The sequence below is a fragment of the Talpa occidentalis genome, unplaced genomic scaffold (genome assembly GCF_014898055.3).
Source record: "Talpa occidentalis isolate TD23 unplaced genomic scaffold, MPIMG_talOcc4v2.1 talOcc4.11, whole genome shotgun sequence".
NCBI lineage: Eukaryota > Metazoa > Chordata > Mammalia > Eulipotyphla > Talpidae > Talpa > Talpa occidentalis.
Window position 1 is genome coordinate 73,523,221 of NW_023601104.1, and position 26,053 is coordinate 73,549,273.

At 33.0% G+C, this 26,053-nt stretch overlaps 1 protein-coding gene across 5 annotated transcripts in view; it reads left to right on the top strand.

The window, feature by feature from the left end:
* GPHN (gephyrin) overlaps positions 1 to 26,053 on the top strand; it is a 451,561-nt gene that overhangs the window by 189,590 nt on the left and 235,918 nt on the right. For all 5 annotated transcript variants that reach the window (XM_037503527.2, XM_054691156.1, XM_054691159.1 and 2 more), the window contains exon 4: positions 10,753 to 10,845. In XM_037503527.2, the coding sequence (XP_037359424.1) occupies positions 10,753 to 10,845 (93 nt within the window). The remainder of the gene's footprint in view (positions 1 to 10,752; positions 10,846 to 26,053) is intronic.

The window sequence follows — 26,053 nt, forward strand, 5'->3', positions numbered from 1 at the left end:
CGCATGTGGCCTGTACCCTGGTTCTTGTATGCATAAATAAATAAAAATCTTAAAAAAAAAAGATTCAACATCCGTTAATGATGAAAACCCTAAAAAAACTGGGGATAAATGGATTGCATCTTAATATAATAAAACCCACTTATGACAAACCCATAGCTAACTTCATTTTCAGTGGTAAAATCTGGAATCTTTTCCCAAAAAGTCTGGTACAAGATGAGGGGATTTCCACTCTCATCACTACTGCTGAATATAGTTATAGGCAGTTAGACAAGAAAACTAAGCAAGAGAAAGATATAAAAAGAATCCAAATGTGGAAAGAAGTAAATCTATCATTATTTGCAAAACAACATCATAGTGTGCATAGAAAAAAACCCTAAAGACGTCCCTGAAAAATTAAAGAAGCAATAAATTAGTTTGCAGAGTGGAAGATTATAAAATTGATACACAAAGATCGCTTGCCTTCCTATTACAAACAATGAACTAGAAAAGGAGGAAATGAAGATAACAATCCCATTTATAAGCACAACAAAAAAAGAAAAATAAAATATTTAGGAGTAAACCTAACAAAGCAGATGAAGGACCTATACAAAGAAAGCTCTAAGACATTGTTAAAAGAAGTAGACAGTACAAAGAAATGGAAACATATGCCTTCCTCATGGATTAGAGGGTCAAAACTGTCAAAACAGCTTTCCTACCCAAAGTAATATATAGATTCAGTGCAGTCCCCATCAAAATTTCAATGACATTTTTAAAAAATTAGAATAAAGGGGCCTCCCTGGTGGTGCAAGGGGTTAAACACTGCACTATTAGGCAATCCGCAGCCTCTGAAGCATGGGTTCGATCCCTGACCAGCCAGGGAGCAGCCCACATGGCACAGCAGACCTCTCTTGACTTGCCCGCTGCTCCCCTCGGCATGTACTTCGGTCAGTCTGCCTGTTCTGCTCCCCACTCTGTCTCTGGTGAATCCTCTCACCCCCCGCCCCACATCTCTGGCCTGTACCCCAGCTCTTGTATTTATAAAAAATTTTTTAAAAATTAGAATAAATATTACTTAAATGCATATGGAACAAAAGATATCATAACCAAAATAACCCTTACCAAAAAACAGGAACAATAGTGGTGTCACACTTTCAGACTTCAAACTATACTACAAAATCATACTAGTCAAAACAGCATGGTACTGGAACAAAATCAGACACACAGACCATTGGAATAGAATTGAGACCCCAGAAATAAACTCATATAAATCCTTATCTATATGGATGGTAGTCTTCAACAAAGGAGCCAGGTGCATACACTGCAACAAGAAAAGCCTCTTTAATAAATGGTGTTGAAGAAATTGGACAGCTGCATAAAAAAATAAAACTAGGTCATTGTTTGATACCATACCAAAAATCACCTCAGAATAGATAAAAGACTTAGGTAATACTAAAATCATAAAACATAGAAAAGATCAGGCAAAACACTTTACAACATAAGCTTCGGTGATGTCTTTGTGAATTCGTCTATAACAGCAAGGAAAGCAAAAAGATTATAAACAATTGGGAATACATCAAACTGAAAACCTTCCACACAGTGAAAGAAACCATTACTGAAACAAAAAGACACCCTACCAAATGGATGAAAATATTTGCACAACATACGTCTGACAAGGGACTGATACCAACCGAATGGATAAAAATATTTGCACAACATACATCTGACAAGGGACTGATACCAAAGATTTATAAAGAATTAAGACAACTGAACAACAACAACAAAAAATAACCCAATCAAAAAATGGACAGAAGAACTAAATAGGAACTTCTCCAAAGAACACATATAGATGGCCAACAAGCACATGAAAAAATATTTATCATCATTAATCATCATGCAAATGCAAGTGAAAACCAAAATGAAGTACCACCTCACTCCTGTGAGAATGGCCCATACCAAAAGACAAGAAACAAGTGCTAGTGAGGATGTGAAGTAAAAGAAAATCGTTTGCGTTGTTGGTAAAATGTAGACTGGTTCAACTATTATGGAAAACAGTACAGTGGTTCCTTAAAAGGTTAAAAATGGTTCTGCCATATAACCCAGCAACTCCACTCCTATATATCTTTCCAAATACTACAAAAACACTAATTTGAAGGGAAACTTGTACTCCTATGTTCATAGAAGCACTATTTACCATAGCCAAGATACAGAAACAACCTAAGTATTCAAAAATGGATGAGTGGATCAAGAAGATGTGTTATATATACACAATGGAATGCTACTTAGCCATCAAAAACTACAAACTCAAACCATTTGGATGATGGTGGATGGAGCTGGAAGGTATTAGGCTAAGCAAAATAAGTCAGGAGAAAAACAAATCCTGAATGGTGTCACTTACAGGTGAAATATAGAGTAACCAAAGGATCAGATAAAGCCAAACTTAAAAACCAATCTTTGAAAGCTGACTATAGAACTAAGAAATACAAAAGGGGAGGTGTGAGAGAGGGGCCAGAAGAAAGTGGGGAGGGAACACAAGGGACAATAGTGGTGGACTGTGTGTGCTTTGGTGGTGGCTTAACTATGGGGATAATAATAACAATAATTCCTCCAAAATACAAACAGATGGTGCTGGGAAAACAGGACAACCGTATGCAAAAGAATGAAACTGGACTACTATCTTACACCACCCAAAATTAATATGTAATGTATCGAAGACTTGAACATAAAATATGTGGTAAACTCCTTGACATTGTTCTGGGTGATTTTTTTAATCTAAAAGCAAAAGCAGCAAAGGCCAAAATAAACAGCTAGAACTAGATCAAACTTAAAACTTTTGCAATAAAACTATCAACAAAATGAAAAGACAGATTCCTAAATGGAAAAAATATTTTTAATTATATCTGATAGTGGCTAACAAAGTTATAAAGAATGCATACAACTCAATACCAAAAATAAATCTAATTTAAAAATAAACAGGACATCTGAATATATATTTTTCCAAAGAGACATACAGATTGTCAACAAGTACTATAAGAGGTGCTCAACCTCAGTAATTATCAGGGAAATGCAATTCAAAACTTTAATGAGATATATCACCTCACACCTGTTGTGTCATTTATAGAAACTCACCAACTATCCACTTAAAACTGGGAAACAAAACCCTAACCCATTTTAAAATATTCTACTGAGGAATTTTAGTGGATTTTAAACCCATTTATTAAAAACATTTTAAAAGTAACATTTTCCAATTATTTTGTGAAAGCAACTAATATCATGAAAGATGGAAATTTTGTAGCCTCATTTCATAAAGTATTAGCATATTTGGTAGATGAAAATGAAAAATTGTTTTATAATGATTTAGCAAGTATTATTAATGTACTTCCATTTCAATTTATCTTTTAAAAAATGTTTTAATTGAGGGCCTTCCCGGTGGCGCAGTGGTTGAGCGCCGGGTTGCGAAGCTACCCACAGCCTCTGCGGCACCGGTTCGATCCCCGGCTGCTCCCTGGCCACCGTAGGAGGGTCCCGCATGGCGCGCAGACCTCTCCTGCCGCCCGCAGCTCCCCTCAGCAGTGTACTTCGGTCCTTCTGCCTGCACTGCTTCCTGCCCTGGCTCTGGTGAATTCTCTCACTCTCCCGTGCTTCTGACTGTACCCAGTGCTTGTATAAATGAAATAAAATAAATCTTTAAAAAAAAAATTACTACCACTTTCTCATATGTGTTGGTATTAAGGGGAGAGAAAATGCAAACACAAGTTAACTCTCCTAATCAAAAAAAAAAGTAAAAAAAAAGTTTTAATTGAAGTAACTATTGCATCATGTAAGTTTCATGTGTGCATCATTTAAATCAACATATATGTGTACTGTTCGCTCCATTATTCCTGCCAGTCTATGCATATTATCTGTATTCAAATATATGCCTGCTGTTTTCAGCAGATATTGGTTTCCCAGTATGTTCCTCATAACAGGACTTTTGCCCTTGGTGAGAGGCCCCCTGCATGACCCTACACCTCACTAACAAGCAGGAACACTGGGCACCAAGACAACATCCCACATTTTCTTGGTATACATTAGACATTTTGAAAGTTTACTTTCAAAGCTATTGCATTAACAATAAACAATGTGTAAATTGTTGACAAATAAAAATTGGAAATAATAGCCAAAAAGTATATAAAGGTGCTAACTATGAAACTAGTTGTATCTATACTATATTCTTGTATTAGAAGGCGGCAACACAAAACTTAGACAATAATTTGCTCTCACAAATCTATGGGATTTCTGGGCTCAGCTGAGTGTATATTCTTCTGGTCTTACCTGGGGTCACTCATATGACTGAACTAATGTCAGCTTACCTGGGACTAGAAAATCTAAGATGAACTTGCTCAGACATTTGGGGTCTTTGTGTTGTGTTGCATATTCTACTGGGCTTTCTGTCCACATGCTCTCATCGTTCCATTATTCTGCTTGGACTTTATTTTGTGGTAATCAAATTTACCAAGAATGAAGACTGTGAGGACTTTTGAGACCTGTATTTCAAAACTCACACACTGACTTAACGCCCCATTTTGTTGGTCAGAGCCACATGTCCACTCAGATGCAAAGGCTGTGGAACTAGACTGCACCTCTTGGTAAGAAGATGTGTAAAAAATATGGGACATATTTATTCTACCATAGTAGTAGTTACATGTTTGTTGAGTATGATTTTTGTTTCTCAGCTTGCCGAAGTGAAAATGAGTTTGTTGTAAATAGGGGCTAATGAGACATTTTATCAGAATAAAGAATAAATTCCAAAAATTCACATTTTTAATATCCCTTTATTTTAATAATATATGCAATTTATAAGGAATTCCAAAAATACAATAAATAAAAAGAAAGTAAAAAATAAAATGTATTTCAACTATAGTTACCCAGAAACAACAATTAAGATTAATGATATTTCAGCATCTCTGCCTATATAAGAGATTAAAGAATGGATATATACTTATTTGACTAAAAGATGCAACTATACAAAATTAGGGTGATTTTCTAAAGCTAATACAGAATATAATTTCAATCCATTAGATAGGATTGATTGAATCCCTGCTATGAAATATAAAGATACTATGTCTAATGTATTTCCTTCTACCTACCCTTTCCTTACCCTCAAATTTCTATTCATTATATGATTTCTTAAAAAACAAAACAAACAAAAAGAAAAACCTGATAGAGCAATATCCAGTCTTCAAACTGAACTTATTTCACAAACCCTTGCAGACATATTGGAAGATGAAGTCAACCAAGGCAATATCAGATCTTTACAGACTTAGACAGAGAAAAATGGAAGAAAGAAATCAGAAACAATATATAATCTTTGTTAGAATGTTCTAATGTTCTCTCAGATTTATTAAACGTTCAGTCCTAGAGTCTTTCTATCTAGATAAGGGTTTAACTTGTTATTATCTGGGGGTATCATTGTTTCAGATAACTTCCCTAATTCATTGTGCATTTGTTCCTTGAACCTTCTTGATCACAGTCAGCCCCATCTATTTTTTTTTTATAACAGCTGTTTATAGAGTAAGAGATAAGGAGTCTTTTATAGGAAAGAGATAAGGAATCTCTTTCAGTTTGCATCTTTGTAGATTTGAAGATTTTAGTGACAATTTTTAGGATTTTGATAATTCATCATTATAACTTTTTTGGGAACCAGAGTTGCATTAGGAATTTCACCCTGCTGCACTATATATCTCAAAGATCTTTTGTTTCTGTCCTTGACCACAAAAGTTTTGAGATTTATGACATAAAGCTATGTCTGTTTCTTATTTGATTGTTGCTGGTAGAGGCTTTTTTTCCCTGTAGATTTTTACTCTTTTTGGTTTATTTTATTTGATATTGAGAGGGGAATATTTTATAATACAGCTTCATTCTACTATGTTAACTTGAGGGAAAAATTCTATAATACAGTTTTATTCTACCATGCTAACTTGAAGCTCAAGACACTAAATTTTAAAGAAATATTTTCATTTAAGGGAAAATTAATCATTAAAATCTACAGTGCCTTCAGCCTTAGTTTTGTAACACATACAGAGGATTTTTCTTAAATGTGGTTCATGCAAAAATCCTAATGACATCTTACCTTGTAGAAGCAGCCAACTATTAAGGTGTATCCCAGAATGAAAGAGAACTTACAGTGCAGAAACAAACATAAGATAAATTACTTTCAGATGATCTGACATTGTAGAAAAGTAATGCTCAGTGTATCTAGAGTGGTACCTGGTTAGAAAGCTTATTTAGTCCAATTTAATGTGTATATATCACTTTGATGAGGTGCTCTAAAATTGAAGATTCTGATTCAGTAGGTCTTAAATAGACCTGAGGTTCTATATTTCTAACAAGTTCCTAGATAACAATACTGTTGGTCTTAAATTACACATTCAGTAGCAAGGTTCTAGGCAATTATAGACTCAGGGATCCTGGACTTGACTGAATCTTTGAGACAAGGGTTTTTGCCTTATTCGTCATTGTATTCTTGTTGTCTAATGAAGTACCTAAATATATGCCCTGACATATTTTCTTATGAAATAATGAATTAATGAGTTGAATAAACGGATGACTACTAGGTACCTGGAATACTTGTGGTCTGCATCATTGGTTAAAGAAGAATTCTTATGTTTTGGAAACCAATGGATTATAGTAGGATTGCCATTAGCCTTAAAAGTATAAAATACAAAAAATTTTGCTCAGGCGAAAAACTGTCACACATCACACTCCTTTGGACAATAAAATATAGTTTCCCAAATACTTGAACAAATCCTTATTTGAACTCTGAAATTTATGTTCAGGTAACTGAACAAATTGTCCCCTTAAATATAAGCTAGTAGTTCTCTATTTCTTGGCTACATTTTAAAACTACTTGGGAGGCTTTTTAAAATCCTAGTGTGCAACAACCCAAGCAGCAGTATTTTTTTTAAGTTCACAGATGAAAACTGTACCTTGACTGTGAATCTTTGAGCCAAGGTCAGTGTTTCATTTATTTTTAACTCTTAACACCTAACAAAAGGTATATGATTCAGCAACTGTTTACATAATCAGTGGATGAATTATTTTATAAGAAAGTATTGCCTATTGTCAGCATTCTTTAGTATAAAGGGACTTTATTATCATCATGAAATTCAGTAAGTTTGATTGCCCTCTTAGTGCTGACAATATTAAAATTTTGTATTAGCTATACATATATTCTTTAGTACTTGAAATATTTTGTTGATACAATTTTAATTTCATATCATTTCTTTTTTTATCAAGTAGATTGTAAATGGAGTGTGGTCAGAGATAAGAAAACTGGCACAGTATGAAAATTCTGTGACCAAGTACTTAGGACTATTACAAGGAAATCTAAAGTGTTTTATATTCATTTGTGGGAGGGCAAGGTCAGTTAATCTCATTACTGAGCTGCAGCATCAACTATGTTGGTTTTTTTTTTTTTAAAGATTTATTTATTTATGCATACAAGAACTGGGGTACAAGCCAGAGGTGCTGGAGGTAAGAGGATTCACCAGAGACGGAGTGGGGAACAGAACAGGCAGATTGACGGAAATACACTGCTGAGGGAAGCAGCAGGCGAGTCAGGAGAGGTCTGCTGCACCATGTGGGTTACTCCCTGGCCGGGGGTCAAACTTGTGCTGCAGTGGCTGCGGATGGCTTCATAGGTTGCATCTTAACCCCTTGCGCCACCAGGGAGGCCCATCAGCTATGTTTTTTTAAAGAACAGAAATAGTAACTATTTACAAAGATGAATATTTACATTTTTCTAATTTTTAGATGGAAGGAGAAACAATGGAAATTTTAAATTTGGTTTCTGAAACCGCCACATTTTAAACTTTTATTATTATACTCATCAATTTGTGTGTGTGTGAAATTTTCTTATAACAAACCTATAACTATATCAGGGATGGCAATTCTTCAGTTAAACTCAGTTTGTCTATAGATATTTTGTAATTATAACAACGAAAAATCCCCTTCATTTGGAGCTTGGAATTTTCATTTCTGTAATATCAGAATGAAATAAAAAAAGAAAAGAAAGGGTGGAAATTATTTTTAGATCCTAGATTTGGCCTTCTAAATAATTATTCTGCATTTTCTGCCATTGATGAATTTGAAAACTGAGACCATTGTATTTCATATCTAGTTGTCAGCAAAAAAAGTTATAATTTTTTATTAAATTTTAGATCTAAATTGTAAAATGTTGATGAAAAATTATAATATCTTAAATTATATACATTAATATATAAATTATAATAAAGTAGGATTTGATTACAATTAAATGATTTTATAGTTCTTTTTAATGGGTAGATAAAAAGCAGGATGAATGAAAAGAATCAGCAATAGATAGAAGAGAAAGCAGAGATCTTATTTCCACTTCTTTATACACTAATAGGATAACTTTCAATGTGTGATCAAGGGGCACCCAGGAGCCCCCAAATTATTAAGGGGTGCACACTCTTTAAGGGATTTGACCATGCAAGCTCACAAAGGAAGCAGACTCATAATGTAAAAGTTCTTTAATAGAACTAGTGTGCAGAGAGAAAGAAGGGAGAAAGAATATTCCCAATAAAAGTTACCCAATGAAGCCTCCTTGGTGGTGCAAGGGGTTAAGCACTGCAATATGAAGAAATCCACAGCCTCTGCAGCATGAGTTCAGTCCCCAGCCAGCCAGGGAGAAACCCACATGGTGCTGTGGACTTCTCCTGTCTTGTCTGCTGCTCCCCTCAGCAGTGTATTTCAGTCAGTCTGCCTTTCTTTTCCCCACTCTGTCTCTGGTGGATCCTCTCACCCCCCACATCTCTGGCCTGTACCCCAGCTCTTGTATGATAAATAAATCTAAAAAAAAAAGTTACCCAATAAAACACCCAAATTACCTTGGGGGCAAATGCCCAGTCAAACAGGGTTGGCCCAATAATGGGCCTTAGACCCAAAAGATTGATGAAAGTTTAAGGCACCTTCTGGTGGAGGAGTGAGAAAAGAGGCCAGGCAAGTCTGAGAAAGAAGGAGAAATGTAAAAATACAAACCAAAGGCCTCCCTGGTGGTGCAAGCGGTTAAGCAGTGCACTATGAAGCAATTTACAGCCTCTGCAGCATGAGTTTGATTCCATCTCCGGCCGGCCAGGGAGAAACCCACATGACACAGCAGATCTCTCCTGTCTCGCCCGCTGCTCCCCTCAGCAGTGTATTTCAGTCAGTCTGCCTGTTCTGTTCCCCACTCTGTCTCTGGTGAATCCTCTCACCTCCCATATCTCTGGCTTGTACCCCAGCTCTTGTATGCATAAATAAATAAATCTTAAAAAAAATACAAATCAAGATAATGATGCCATTGTTTCTGCCAAATACATCCCCCCCCAACACACACATTTCTCACCCACATATCTCTCCTCCTTGTATCTCCTTCAAGTCTGTTTCCCAGCAGTACAAAGGTATAAGTAGGGTTGCAGAAGCAAAGGTGCCTGTGAGATTGCATGTCTTCAGTTATAAACCAAGGATGGTTGCTTTTAACTCCACTCCTAGTTCCCTGTAGCTCCCCTGCTCAGGAAGTCTGGTTCATGGCACTCTGGGACCTATAATCCAAGGGCAGCTGTACATTGTACAGGCGGGTAAAATGATACCTCTCCTTTACAATGTGTGCCTATAACATAAATTTCATAAATTATTAATCATTAGGTTGTCTTATCTGGAAAATTAAGAGAAAAATCTGCTAAGGTTTCTACCAGTCCAAAGTTACATGCTATGTAACTATAATTTCTATACATGTCATAGTATTGATGTGAGGAAAAAAAGGCACTATAGGCAATTATTTACTTATTCCTACACCTTGTTTTCAAAGCAATCCTATAAAATAAATATATAAGGTAGTAAAACTTTCCTAAACAATTTGAAACAGCAGAAAATATTGACTTAATGACACCCAGAATGCCTGCAAACATATGTTGAGGTTTCAACAGATCTGTTTTGAATCCTAGCTCTTCCTCCTAGTTTGATAAGCCCATGGGCAAGTGAATTTCTTGATCTCTCTGAGTCACTTATTGGAAAAATGACTGAGTCTAATTTTTAAATATTAAATGAAAAAAATTTTTAAAGATTTATTTATGCATACAAGAGCTGGGGTACAGGCCAGAGATGCGGGGGAGGGGGGGAGGGTGAGAGAACTCACCAGGGACAAAGTGGGGAACAGAATAGGCAGACCCACTGAAATACACTGCTGAGGGGAGCAGCAGGCAAGACAGCAGAGGTCTGCTGTGCCATGTGGCCGGCCCAGAATCGAATTTGTGCTGCAGAGGCTGTGAATTGCTTCATAGTGCAGTGCTTTACCCCTTGCGCCATCAGGGAGGCCTATTAAATGAAATATTAATATGACCTGATAAGATTGATGTAGTCATGAAATGAGATGATTTAATTAACACTTTGATAGTGCTTAATTTTTTGTTGACCTGAGTGCATTTTGAATGGCTGAAAATAAGGCAAATATGCTATACAAGTACATGATAAACATGAATTGTAAACTCTTTATGGTATTTCCTATACACTTTTAAGAATTTGATGTACCCTCATTTTCTGTAATAAATAAAATACCTAAAACTACAGTATTTTGAGCAAAAGTAAAACTTTACATGAATTGTGCTTCAAAATTTTCTTGTTGATTGTTGAAGAGAATCTGTGTTCCCTCATTTACATCAAATATTTAAATACTGAGATGTTTTGAAGGGGCAGGCAAATATGTCTGCACCTAATAATATTATTGCTTTCTTTCAGGAAACTCTGATAGATTGGTGTGATGAAAAGGAACTTAATTTGATATTAACAACTGGAGGAACAGGGTTTGCACCACGAGATGTCACTCCAGAGGTAAGATTATATATGCCTTTTTTATTTAAGAAATAGACTATTCATTTTTTAAGCCCTTTTTGTTATTATTATGTTACTTTATAGTGTTAGTAGGCAGAATAAGTGTGGCTCTAAGAATGTGAAAAATTCTTGGACAAATTGTTATATTAAAAAATGTCTTTTTTATTATTTTCCTTTGCACTTTAACTAGAAACTATATATAATATGAGGAAGAATTAACTGGTCTAGAAGGTCATCTTGCTTTTGTTCAGTGGTCTGTTATATCAGCTGAACTTCAGGAGGTGATAACTCCAACTCAACATGGCATCTCGTTCAATATACTCTTTCAATATATCTGATTTTCTTGAGACACTCTATAGTCATTGGTCTCAAAGCACAGTAGGATGACTGCAATAGAATATATATACCAATTTTACAGTACTTTTGATTAGGAAGTGTTATATATCTGGAAATTTTAAGTGTTAATTTAAATGTAGAATTTAATTTGCAAAATAAACCAAAAAACAAAAAAACAGAATTAGTACCTAGGTTTCTTACCACAAGAGTCATGTTAAACCTTTGCACAGGGAGAAATACCAGGGAAATAATGAAGACTAGGCAGTGTTGATTTATACAGTTGAAAAAGTCTTTCTTTTTTAATGAAGCCATATGCTTCAGGTGTCGTATCTTGTGAACTTATATTATCATGTGTGACTGTTTTCCTTTACCTTCCAAAAAGGTTTTTCTTGACTGAATTTCAATTTTATGTCCTTCTTTTTTCAAATCAGTACATTATTGTCTCATTGACAGTAATATACTTTTGCTTTGCATCTATTAATAATTACTGTGTATTTTTCTGGTATGGTAGTTTTCCACTTTTAGACTGTGTCACAACCAAAGGGCTTATTAAAATGCAAATGCTGGGCCCTATGCCAAAGTTTCTGATTCTGTAAATCTACAGTATGTCCTCAGAATTTATATTCTAACAAGACCCCTAGTAATACACATGTTGCCGGTTTAAAACCATACTTACAAACTTTGAGAACCAATGTTCTAGTATGTGAAAATGCATTTTTACAAATAATTTGTAAAATATTTTCTTATCTTACATAAAAAATCATGACAAAGAATTTTTTTGAAATATGCTAGAATTAGACCGATAAAATGGCTTTCTTGTTTTAAAGTAAATCAGAATAAAGTTGCATTGAAAAATTGTTAACTTCAACTGCTTAAAAAAATAAGTCATCCTTACATAATTTAGCTTCTGGGTTCAAGGGAAAATGTTCCTTTGGCCAGTTTTTGCATTTCTTTTAAAATGGGAGATTAACTTAAAAAGTGTAATTGGAGGGGGGCAATCTCCTGTAGGGTATGTTTGTGTTCTGTTTTCTTTGTATGGAAATAGACTACATATGTGAAGACACTGATTTTTTGGAGCTTGTTTGTTGTTTTAAGTGTTTGAAATAAATGAATTTTGGTTTGTATATCTTTATTTTTTTGTGTGTGATAACTTGATATTTTTATATTATTGGTTTTTATATCAGTAAAATACAAAAAAGTTACTAGAGTTCATTCATAACTAGATAACATGACTTTTTTAATTGTGGAGAAATAATTCCCATCACAAAGTTTAATGCTTAAGTTAATACAAAAACACTAAGTTAAAATTTCAAACCTTTGATTTCTGGATATATTGATGCTAACAAGGTTATTGTACACTAGTCATTAAATCACTATGCTTCAGTTTCCTATATGATGAGAGAACAAAAGTACCTATCTGGCTGGCTAGATGTAAGGATTCAATGAGAACTATTCCTGGCATTTTAGTAAGTGCTATAAAAGGGTTAATTTATAAGGGTTAAAGATTATTTTCATTAATTCCTACGTAACGGCCGAGTGACAAATTTGATAGCTTTTATTTTTATATGTAAACTACCAAATGGACAAAAAAGTCATATTACATTGAAAGTATATCCACTAAATCTACACAGTCTTGTTAAATTATTTTTAAATTTTTGACATAGTTAAGATTCCTACTATGTCTTTTTTAATCTCCATATAAACTAGAGGTTTTAAATTGCTAATATTCTGTAACTGTTTATTTTTCTCCCTCCCCTTCCTTTTTTGGTACTGTTAATTGTTTGTCTCCGTCAGTGACCCTTGTAGGTTTCATTTTATTATTGCAGAATCCTTTATTTTTAAAGTTTTCTGATTACTTGAAAACCTTAGTGTTACCCTTATATTTTATGTATCACATATGCCTTTAGGAACTACATGGGTAAAATGGTATGAGATTTTTTTTAATGAATTTAAAATATACTTAAATGTGTCTTCTCTAGTATTTACTTTTGAGAACAAGTGACTTAACCTGATTGCAATATCATGATCTCTAATAGAAAAACTTTACTTCAAATTTAATATGTATAATTACATATAGCATGATTGCCTACAGCAAGTGTTTGTAGGACTGCTATGCTTTTGAAATATAAATAAACATAAAAGCAACATAGTGCCAACCAACAATAATTCTACTAATTTCTTATTTCTTCTATACTCTTAAATTGTTACAATTCCTATAATATCTAAAATAGAACATTATAATATCAGGTAGGAATCCAAAAATACAAGTTTATACCTATAATAATACAGTCTTTAATGTCTTTGTCTTCGATAAGTGTGCCTTAAAAGATAGGAAATTATTACAATTTAAGATTGCAAATATTTTTATTGTTGTAAGAAGTTATTGAGTAAATGAAAATACCAATGATAAACATAAGATAAAACTCCCTTCAGGTACTAATATTTTACAGTTAATAATTACTAGCAACTAGTCTGATCTACTAACACAAATTATAATTGTTGTGGCATGTATATGTTAGAAAGCAAAGGGAGGGAAATGATAGAGTGAATGAAATAATGTAATGTAAATTTATTACCATTGGGTGTGAACCCTAGAGAAAGTGAAGTATTTAAGAGACTTAGATTTCTTCTCAGGTCCATTAAAAAGTAAAAGAAAATAACAAGTTTAATAATATATATCTCTCTGCATAATTTATAGAAATAAAGCATTTAGAATTGATTTTCCTAAATTTATGATTTGATTCTGTTTATATCTTAGAATATTGTTCATCTGATAATTCCCTATCTTCTTACCTTCTCTCTGTCTCAACATGAGATACTATCAAGGCTTACATAGAAATAGCATAATAAATCACACTTTTCAACTTTTAGATATGAAAACTTTATTTTTAAAGACTGGATTGAATTATCTCTTATCTGATAAGGACTGATATTCTATTTGCATTTATGAAATGTTAGTAATTATACAATTTTATAGAACATAAGAACTCATTGCTATACAAAGTATTATTTATCTCTTCGTACCCCATTATCACTTAAAATGATATGTGACCCAAAAGGGTATTATTACTTAAAGAAACTTTTATTGTTCTTAAAAGATAAAATTATAATTAAGGACATGTAAGTGACATGAATTGAAACTCCTTTAGACAAATTCTAGAGACTAAAAGATTAAGAAACATTAAAAATATATATTAGTTACAAAGAAATGTTTGCTATTGTTATAATAAATTAGAATATATTAAATTTTTAGTATTTATGGAAAGAATAACTTCTATCCCTTTTAGAGTACTACACTATAACAGAATAAAGATTTACATGTATTATATTGATCATGAATTAAAGAGTTAAATAAAAACCTACCATGCTATTTATTTACTCATTTACTCATTCATTCATCAGCATTTTCTTTTTAATCTTTAATATGTAACTGTTGCCACGCTCAGTGCTGAAATTAAAAAAATGAATAAATAATGCAATGTCCCGGTCCTCAAGAAATCATAGGGGTCAGCAAACTGTGGCCTGTAGTCCAAATTCAACTTTGTCATTTTTCTTTATTTTGTTATGAGTTGTGTACAGAGAATGGATTTGCATTTTTTAAGTAACTAGAAAGAAATGAAAAGGGGAATATTTTAAATTTCACTGTCCATAAATGAAGTTTTATTGGAATATAGCCACACTCATTCATTTACGTTTTGCCTTTGACTACAAAGCCAAATCGAACATTTTCTGTCAAAACATTATAGCCTGAAAAGCCTAAAATATTTGGATCATCTAACCATTTCAGAAAAAGTTTGACCAACCCCTGGTCTGTTGAATGAAAATAAATCATCTTTATCCATTTTTAAATTTTATGACTTTTAACTTTTGTTCGTTAATAATCTGAAATGGTGTTGGTTTTCATTGCTTAAATTTTTAACTTTTAAAGAAGCAAAGAAAAAGTGCTTTCCTGCCATAAAAAAGGAAATTGCCTCATTGACTCAAAAGATAATCTATAGCACAATAAAAATAATGACCCCATATTCTAAAGAAGATATTAAAATTAGAAACTTTGAATGTTAGTCAAATTAATGAATTTGTTGTACATTAAATGAAACCTCTCTCTTAAACAAAAATGTCTTGATACAATTTGTCAAAATGAAATAATCAAAATGAGAAATAGTAAAAAGTTCAAGAAATTATAAATTTGATATGAGCTATTCATTTGAAAAGATTCTTATGATTCGTTATGAAAGTAAAGAAGCATCTGACAAAATGACCAATACAAAAGTGGCAGAATACTCAAAATCCGCTACAAAGAATGAGTATCTAAGTAGTGATTATGAATTTTGGAAGGTGTATTCTACTTACTACCTATCATATTTATATTTCTTTGGAACAGATTACTATTGACACCTTTCTATAAATTTTTTTTCTACTTAAGTTATAAGAAATTTTTCCATGAAAATATTAAACCAAAGAAAAATTATTTTATGAAGTTTTTTCTATTATGCATTTGTAGAAATTTACACGATTCATTATTTTAGGACTGGGTGTACTAGAAGTTAGGTATTATTCTATGTAGCCTTTAACCTTTTTCCTGTGTTTCATTATAATGCTTCTAAAACCAAAGATATAATATAAGGGAAACAGAGTTGAACTGAGTTACTATAACACCAATCTGTGACCCTTCTGAAAATTAGTGAGAATTGACCATAACGTCACCTAAATTTTAACATTGAACAACTTAACAATCAGAAAAGCTATCCTACATTACAGAAGGGATATGACAGAGACACAATGTTTAATAATTTCTGGTTTTGAAAGAAAATTTGATAACCAACATAGGTCATTTAAATTATATAGTTGTTTTCAAGTACATATCACTATTCTCTAGAAAACATTATTTCCCTGGTAAAATTTCACATAGTAATACTAAAGAAGTCAAGGATATTTCTTTTGTACTTCTAGAATTATTTTAACATATAAAGCTGAAAATGACCATGTTGAAGCAGGATTTTGAATAATTTTAAATTGTTCTATGTAAATAGAGTAATTCAATAATATGAAATCGCTTACAAAGTCCTTGTTCTTGAAATATTTAAAACTAGATTGAATAAAACATACCACTCCTCTGTGGTCAAATATATGTTATGCCTTTTTAAAGAGCTCTTTCTGTAATTTTTATGAAATAATCTTGAACCTGGGAAATGTATTCCCATTTCTTAATTTTGTATTAACATGTTGGGATTCATTTTAATGTCAGTGGAAACACTAACATTATTGAGTCAAACCTGAATTTGATTTCCAACTCTACTAGTCACTACCTCTATATTAAAGGCAAATTAACCTATTAAAACCTCAGTTTTCTCATAGGCTATAATTTAGCTAAACCTTACCTTTCAAGGTTGTTCTTGCTAATAATTGAGATAAGAAGGAGCCAATAATAATAACTAATATATATAGCACTTTCTAGTGTGTCAAGAACTGTTTTAAGTATGTGCTAACTCATTTAGCCTTCAAACACCCATATGAGGTGGGTACTACTTTTATATCTATTTTTAAGATGGAAAAACTGATACATAGATCAACCAGTTGATTTACCCATGGTTATCCAAGCTTGTAAATGACAGTAATTCATCTAAAAGGATCTAGCATAACGCCTATCACCTTTGTTGATGCTCAGTAAGTGTGTTTTTTTTGTTTATTGCCTTTTTCTTATACATTTAATTAATATTTACTCTTAACCTATTACCTCTAATGAGATATGGTATCCCTATGTACTTCTGCTACTAACCATTGTACTTCTGGAATCTGCTGTTAACATAGGTGGTATTAACATACCTGGTGGCATATGTATTTAAAATAAAGATATAAGTCAGTATTCCCCTACTACTGCTTGAAAGTCTGGGACAAAGAAACAAGAACTTGGATACTCTATGTGATATGAGAAATGTGGATCATAGTACAGTTGCATTACCTATCTCCTGTGTGATATACTGCCTGCACCATTTTAGTTTGCTTTAGGTCTCTAATTTTCTTTAGTTCTTCTGTAATTTAAAATTCTTAAAATGTGACTTGAATGATTCATGTATGTGATATGCAATATAGCTTTTTAGTAATAATTTGCTATTTCTGTTTCTTTTTTTCTTTTCTTTTTTTTTTTTTGTATTATCCTTGTAAAGCAGTATATGTCTCAGGACACAGGCATACTTATGACCTACCAATTTGCTAAAATCTTTAATAGTCTTTATTCAATTGAACAAATATTAATTAAGCGTCTTGAACTTTATTACTGAATGAACACTAAAGTACATGTATTATTAAAATATTTGATGCCTAACAAATCAAGACAATATAAACCTTGTATCAGAAATGCTCAACCCATTCACTCCAACATATTTTCTTGAAAAGGTAAAATTAAACAGCTTAGTAATAGTGAAATTTTTTATATTAATCGAATTTAAGCTATACTTGAAAGAGAGAAATAGGATTCAGATAAGGAAACAACTCCTTACAGATGGGAGTAAGGAAGAAGGGGAAACACATTATCAATCTGCAGAGAGAAAAATAAACTTAAGAAAATCTTCCTGGCTAGAGCAGAGGATTCTCTTTACATAGAAGGATGGATAAACTAGCCCTATGTTATTTTAATCTCTTTCTTAGAACAACTAGACTAGTTCCATATGTAGTTCCAAATGACTAGTTCCAACTGTCATTTTTGCAGAAATTCCTTAGAAACCAAAATACAGTAAGTTTACTATCAATCAGTACAAACAGTGTATTATAGGTAAAAAATAGGCCCTTTTTAAAGGCCCATGGGTGCTTGGATGTTGAGGGGTTAGAGTAGTAACTTAAATCTGAAGAGGTGTGGACCTGTTCCCCTAAATCATATACTAATGTTACCATAATAAAGAAAAAAAAAAGTTTGATGTTCAAAAAAAAATTCAAATTGAAATAGACCCTCTTGAAATTTGGCCTTCATTCAAATACACAATAACAAATTGTCTAATAGGACTAACTTTATTCTTTCTGAAGATTGTTTTGAAGATTGTATGCCTTGTTGTTTTGTGTGTTTTTTTAAGTTCTGATTTAATCTGAAAACCTCAGGACTGTCTATACCATTATTTGTATATAAAATTTAAACTGCTTTATAGCAATGGGTTACAATTTTGTTGATATATTGTTTAGAAACCTTGTCAGTCAATTTTTACTTTATATTCAAAATAATTAAGAAATATTTTCTTATTGATTTTGTCAGTGCTGTATATCAAGTTAGTGTAGCATTCTATATAAAATTACAAATTACATAATAATGAAAAAAATCACAAAATCTCAGAGTTCGAGGAGAAAGTAAAGGCAATGATGTTTTAGCACACCCTTTTTCATCTTCCAAGTCTTGCCTGAACATCTCAATTATCTATTTCTTTCATCTGGGAGTATATCACTGTACAGTCTAATTGTGTGAACGTCCAAATATATTATTGAAACCTGTCACCTTATAATATCTACCAACTAGTCCTGATTCTCCTTTTGCAACGCACAAAAAGGTTAATTCCTCTTTTACAAGACAGTTCTTATAATATTTGAAAATAAGTACTACATTTTCCCCTTAAGACCACTTGTTTTGTATTATTTTTTTCCAGTGGCCATAAACTTTTCTAATACATTCACTCCCTTTTTTATTTATGCATTCAAAAGAAAAACTTCTTAATATAATTGTACCAATGAGAAAGTTATGAAAATTAAACCATTTAGATAAAGTAACTAGGGAAGTAAATGACATGGCATTAAAACTATTATGTTGAAAAGCTCCTGTTCTACATTGCAACACTAAAGAGGAAAAAGTACATTGCTCCTTGAAGTCAAAATTTTAGAGTATTTAGCATAAGGCAAAACCAAAATTCATAGATGAAGACCCTATAAATAAAATGTGTTTGTTTCCCCTTAAATATAATATCTTAATTGCACGTCCAATCTACCAGCATGTACACTCATTTTTCGGAGGATCTCATTGGAAGAGAGATCATATCAATAAACATACCAATCAGTAGAAATATATTTGATATGATACATTCTATGTGTAATTAGAACTTTTTCAGGAAAAATAGTGTTTAAATATATCCATTTATCAAGCAGCAAGCAACTTGGGTTTGAATCCTGTGTCCACCTCTTACACAACCTAACTTCTTATGTGGAAAATGGAGAGAGTCAAAGTTCTTAGTCAAGGATAGTTATGTCATATAGGTTAATGTAAGTGAAACACTAAAAACATATTTGTCACATAAATGTTTGCTATTATCATGTACAATTAATGGTTTTAGCTTTAAAAATAAGTAGATCATGTTTGAATAAATATTGAAAGCATTTTTCTCTGGGAAAAAAATAAAGCAGAACAGAACCTAAAGTACACAATAGTATAGTTGTGGAAAAGGAAAAAGAAACAGAGAACATGCTAAATGTTTATTTTAACCTTCAATATATCAGTGACAAACTCTTGAAACCACCTTTCTCTCTCACCTTTGCAAGCCTACTCTCAATAAATGAAGAGAAGCTGGCATACCCAAATAATTTGGTTTTGCAAAATATATGCTAAGCATTGGAAATAAAATGCCATTATTTTGCAAATATAAAATGCTAAAAGTATTTTTACATGATATAGTTGCAGGAATGAAAACTTCAGGATATTCCTTTCTTCATTATTGACTGTAATCAAGAATGTAAATTAACCTTTCTAGTTATTAAATCTCTATCTATAAAATAGACTTAAAGTTGCTTTTCACACAGATAAAATAAGATGAAAACAAATGGATTTATAGCTGTCGAGTCCTCTTGCATCTTAGGATGATTTCACTGTATTAGAAAAATAGTATTTGTAATTTTGTTATTACATTCCATAAAAGATAAATGATAGGGAGTCAAAAAGTAAATTCAGATAACAAAATTCAAATAACTGCAATAATTCTAATAGCTTTACCAGTATTATTTCCTCATATTGGAATTTGAAAAGAGCATGGCTAGTGGAGGGAGTAATCATTTCAGATAACCATTAATGCGAGATACACAGCTAAGAATTTGTAGGAAGAATCCAGGTTCCTTCAAAAGAAACTGAGGAAAGAAAGAAGCGATAAAGTTAATGGAAATATGGAATTTGAAAACGAACTGTTGTCATTTCACTGGAAGAGAGAAAGACCAAAGTCAAAGGCAGCAATGCAGAAGAAGCAGTCAATTGTGCTGGATGGACCAACAGATACATCCAAGGAAGCAAATTAAACTCCTTGATGAAGATCGAAGATAGTGTTATATAGTATGGATGTCATTGGGGCAATTTAAATGTTTTCCCTGGCTTCTTCATTCCTTGCAATTAAGTTTGATTGTAGCAGATTGTAGAAGATCCCTGTGTAGAATAATCCTCAGGGTAAAAACTTTATGTTAGGAGAAGATGATTCTAAATAGGGTTTTACAATTTTTTTTTAAATAATTTCCTACAACATGTAGGCTATCGAACTGATGAGAAATTAAATGTCAGTTTTGAATATGGAGTCTTATTATAATGTTTCTTGCTTGCTATGGTTCAGAATTACTGTTTATAGGAACCCCCTATTATAATGAAGTCACTTTAATCCCATTGATAAGTGTTCAAAAGTTCACATTGTGCCAATTCCCTGCAATTGTTAAACAAGTATTTATAGGTTTGGTTAATTATGTGATACTTTGTATGTGTTCTATTAGTGGACCCTATTTACTTTCCTTCCTCATTCCCTACCTTTTTTTCCATTTTCAAAACATACTCTGTCCTTTGAGATGGGACTTTTCTGTAGTGTAGATAGGTAAACGAATATCACCATCAAACTTCAAATAATATTTTGAGGAATGACAGGGCTGCTTTTATGTAATATTGAAAGCAAATCCTAGTATAAATGTACCTTCTCTCAAAGGTGTATCTTGAGCAACAGAAGCAACATGTTAACAAAAATGTTCTAGCTTGCCTTTGCTCAAACTTTAGTAAGTTCTTGCCTTCCAAATATAAAATACCTTAGGATAGAGTTTAGACAACTTATTCTTTAAATGTTCAGATAGTAAATATTTTAGGTTTTGTAGGCTATATAGACTTTGCCATATCTACTCAGCTCTATCAGCCTTGTAGCTAAAATAGCATTTGTAGCTACCATAAGACAATATGAATGAATGAACCTTGTCATGTCCCAATAAAACTTTGTTCATTATGGACACTGAGATTAAATTTAATGTAATTTTCATGTCATGAAATATTACTCCTCTTGATTTTTTTCCAATCATTTAAAAATGTGAGGTCATTCTTAGATTACAGGTCAGCATGAAGGACTTTTCCTGTTGACTGTGGTTTCCCAATCCCTATTTTAGAATATTCCTATTCTATAGTATAATAGCATCTTCTCTGTTAATCAAAAACTTATAGTATGTGAACTTTCAGGTGAATGCTCTGAGAATTTCAGGCAAAAAAAGGAGATACCACACAAGAAATTTATACTTCATAGACTAAGATGTATCCTGAGTACCTACTGTATATATTTCAGGCACTATTCAAGATATTGGGATGCAGCAATGAAGAAATATGTCCCTGCCTTTATGAAATTTAAAAATAGGGTGATACAAGTATAAACAAACAAGTAGAATGTATAGTACTGGAGATGGTGATAAGTACTATGAATAAAAACAAGCCAGGAAATGTGGATAGGTAGTACAGGCAAGAAGGAGTGTTATAATTTTAAACAAGGCCCTCAAGGAAGGCCTTATTGATAAGGTGATATCTGAGCAAAGACCTAAAGGAGGAAAGGGAACGTACTATGTGAAACCTGTTTGTCACCCTTAATATAATAAGAGTTTTTAGCAGAAGTGGACTTAATATGATGTTTCTTTTAACAGGGAAACCATTCAGGAAGCCACTGAATTATCTGTGTAAAAAAAAAAAATGATAGTGATTTAGACCTACAATACAAGCGGAGGTAGTGAGAAAACATTGTTGAGATATTTTGAGGAAAGTTAGCAGATGTAGTAAGAGAAAGAAAAAAGTCAACCTAAGACTCAGGACTTTGGGGCAGTTGCATGGATGGCATTCCCATCTACTAAAATGAAGACTTTGTGAAGATTAGGTTTGAGGAGGAAAATAAGGAGTTTTATTTTGGTCATAGAAATTTGAGCTGTCTTTAGATATCCAACTAGAGATACCAAGTGGGCAGCTACATGTATATACTTGGTGTTCAGAGGAGAAATTTGGACAAGATATTATTTTTTAGAGTCATCAATATCTTAATGGAATTGGAATCTATTACTATTGATGAGATCACCAAGGGTTTTACTAGTAATACTAATTTTTAAATCTGTTTGTCCCCTCCCACTTTATCTTCTACTTTCAAAGAGGTAGGTAGTGTCTAGTAACCTGTCCCTTCTGCTCACTTATAAAGGGTGGGAGGGATCTCACTTAATCAATAACCTGACCTATCAGGAAGTACCATTAGTTGGCTATCCTCTAATTTTGCCATGGTGTAAACATGGGAGTGAATTTTCCCAAGTACCTCCTTGCTGGAAACTGTTTGCACTGGAGGTAAGTGTGAAAGGGGAGGTTGGGGGAAATGATGGGGTGAGGGCTTCCTAAACCTTTCTCAGACCTCAGAAATGGCTTCATTCTGAGGAAGGGAGAAGGTTCAGGCTGGTTCTTATTTCCCTGAACCAGTTCATATAGCCCTAAGTTTGACCTGCTTTCCTCAAACTGGGAGTCAGAAATCCCTTTTCTCTTCTGTTTTTCTGCTGCAGAAATTCCCAACATTCCCATTTTGTGGGCTCCAGAAAGGGGTAAGCGAAGACTTCAATCCCAGCCAATCATTTCCAGATTAATAATTTTTTAGTGTTTTGGTTTCTTTTATCATCATAAAAAATGCTTGGACCCATTTTTCCCATCTGTTTAATTTCCTTGTGGATTGTTATGTATCTATGTTCTAGGGTCATTCTGTATCCCTGAGCAATAGAATTCAGATCCATCTGCTATTTTCATTTGTGTGCTGTTCTCTTGTGAATTCTCATATGCAGTTTTTTGATGACTGTTTCTTAGATGGAAGACACCCAATTCAGGGAACTGCTTTACTCTCTGTCACATCTTTTCCTGAATGGTGTTTTGTTCTGCTGACAGCTTTTCACTGCCCTTCCCAGTCGCTTCTGATGATCTGTCATTGCTTTTCTGATGTTCTGTCTTCCTGCTTTGACTGCCTTTGATTTTTGTCTCTACTTTTTACCCCACTTTACTTATCTGCTGAATGATTTGCATTCTTCACTCATTGGTGCTTTTGTCCATCAGTAAATGGCCTGGAACTGCCATATCCATCTGCTCTTTTAGCATTTTAGTCTTTCCAGTATTGTCTATCTGCTCTCCTACCATTCTCCTATACCATGGTCTTCCAAGTGCTATGCCATCTGCTTGCCTGATCTTGCCCTGCTCAGTCTATGCCTGTAATATAAGTAGGTTCAGATTGTTTCACACTCCGCTATTTCCACTTACCTTGTGCCTCTAAGTTATACTACTGACTTAGTTTGCTTTGACTACTGTCTCCTCTACTTATTTACTGCACGTGGCTGCCCCATTAATTAATTTGAGACATTGCACTCATCTCCTATGGTGAGCCTTGCAACTTGCTGATTGGCCCATAATGCCCCTTTATACTTCTCTGCATCTGATAAATCACTGGCATTGTTGCTTTGTTGTCTTGTAACCCTGGTCAGATTTTATTTCCAAGAAAAATGTTGCCTATGTATTGTCCAAACATACCTTAAAAACAGGAAAATGCTTCGCTATTTAACAGTACAATCCAGTTTACTCCTAAACTGACTTTTAAATTCACTACCACTCACCCTTTCTGCTTTTTTTTATACAACTCCATTTTCTTCCCTTTATTTAGGAGTAGTTTTTTTTTTTCCTTAATCATTTATCATCTTTGCTTCAGTTGCTTTTTCACATCATATGTTATGTACTTTTGCTCCGTGTGTGGGATCTCTCAATTATTTTCCATATACTAAATTTATTCCTAATTTATTTCCCTGATTTTTCCAGGGCTTCATGAGGAAAAATTACTCCTATTAATTCTATCATTTTTAGTAAGACCAGAACAATTTTTTTTAATTCTAAGGTATCACCTATAAAAAATAATAAATTACGTTGTCTTACAGCTCTTTGTAGTTAAGATTAAAGTAGCTTCCTGCTCTGCTTCATTTTTTTCCTTTGAGGGTATCATTCCTGAACCACCCTGTAATCTATATAATATCAATTCTTTATAGATCTTTTTGATATACTTATCCTTCCCTCCTTTTAGACTGTCTTTTCTTATGGGAAAACTTTTAAAATTGACGTTTTCCCCATTACTTGCTAAGTGCTTAGCATCTAAAAGGGAGTTGGCTTACAAAATTATCTGCATTTGTAAAGCTTGTTGTCTTATTCATATTTGAGTGAAAGATACACTCAAACAATAAAAAGAGATTAATTTTGGTGAAATTTGCAAACAATTTCAAGAGTTTGTAGATTTAAAGTGGCATTTGTAGGTGAACATGCAAGAGTGTATGTGGATTTTAAATGTTTTATGTGCATATGTTTTTGCAACACCATTGCGCTTGATATGTGGAAAATGCTGAGTATCCATGTTAAATTTTATTTTATTTTTATTGAAATGAAAGGGAAAAGCTAAAATGAGAATGATGCAGTTAGGGAATATAGAGAAAAGATACATGGATTGGGTTTTTTTTTTTCCTTTCTAATAGGAGAGATAAAATTAGTTGAAGAAAATGACTGCTCTAGGAGAGTCAAAATTATTTCAATACCTTTCTTTTTTATGGTGGTAAAGTATACATAATATAAAATTACCATTTTAGTCATCTTAAGAGTATAATTCTTTGACATTATTACTCATAATTTTGTGCAACTATTACCTCTATTTGTTGCCAGAATTTTTTTCATCCTCTCAAGTAGAAACTATTCACAAATTAAACATTAAATCCTCACTCCTCTCTCCTATAGTTCTTGGTACCCTCTATTTTATTTTCTGTCTCTGAATTTGCCTATTCTACCTTCCTTGTCAGTGGAATCATACAATTTTCATCCTTCTGTGTCTGATTTATTTCACTTAGCAAAATGTTTTCAACATTATCCATGACGTAGCATATGAGATGTTATGAGTAATAATATGAACACTGGTATGCAAGTACCATTTTTGGGAGGTATTTGCCTAGAAGTGGACTCAGCAGCCTTTAATATAAGAAAAAATTAATTAAACTAATAGCCAAGGGATCAGGAAAAGTATATAATTAACACAATTTATGCATAATTCCAAATATATGTGTTGGAAGGAAAAAAAGTTAAAAACTTTTTAAAAAGCTGCAGAAGACCAAATGACATTTAAATACACAGTACTCTAATGTAATGTAAGGGAGTAAGGGCGAATGTAAGGGAATGTAAGGAAGAATGAAGTTGAGTCAACATAATATTGAATGCTTGAAGGAAAGCAAAAGTGATTCTGAAGAAGATTAAATTTAAAAAATACCAACTTTAGGAGAGATAGGCATGTCTTTGAAGTGAACTAATGTGGCTCTTATAAGAAGAGAAGAGGTAGACTTTTGAAAGGCAAGGTTTCAATGAAGATAATGGGACGGAGATGAGACAGTCAGGTTGTATTTAGGGAAACAAGAAATGGGAGCAGGAATTCTTTTCAATTCAGTGTTCAATCTTGGACACCTAGCTTTCTACCTACAAAGATTTTTCTAAAAAGATTCTTGGGCCAAATACCAAGAGATTCTGATTCATTAGGTTAGAGGTGTCTATGTGTCTGTGTGTATGTGTTTTAACCTACCAGTAAAATGCAATGTGAATTAAATT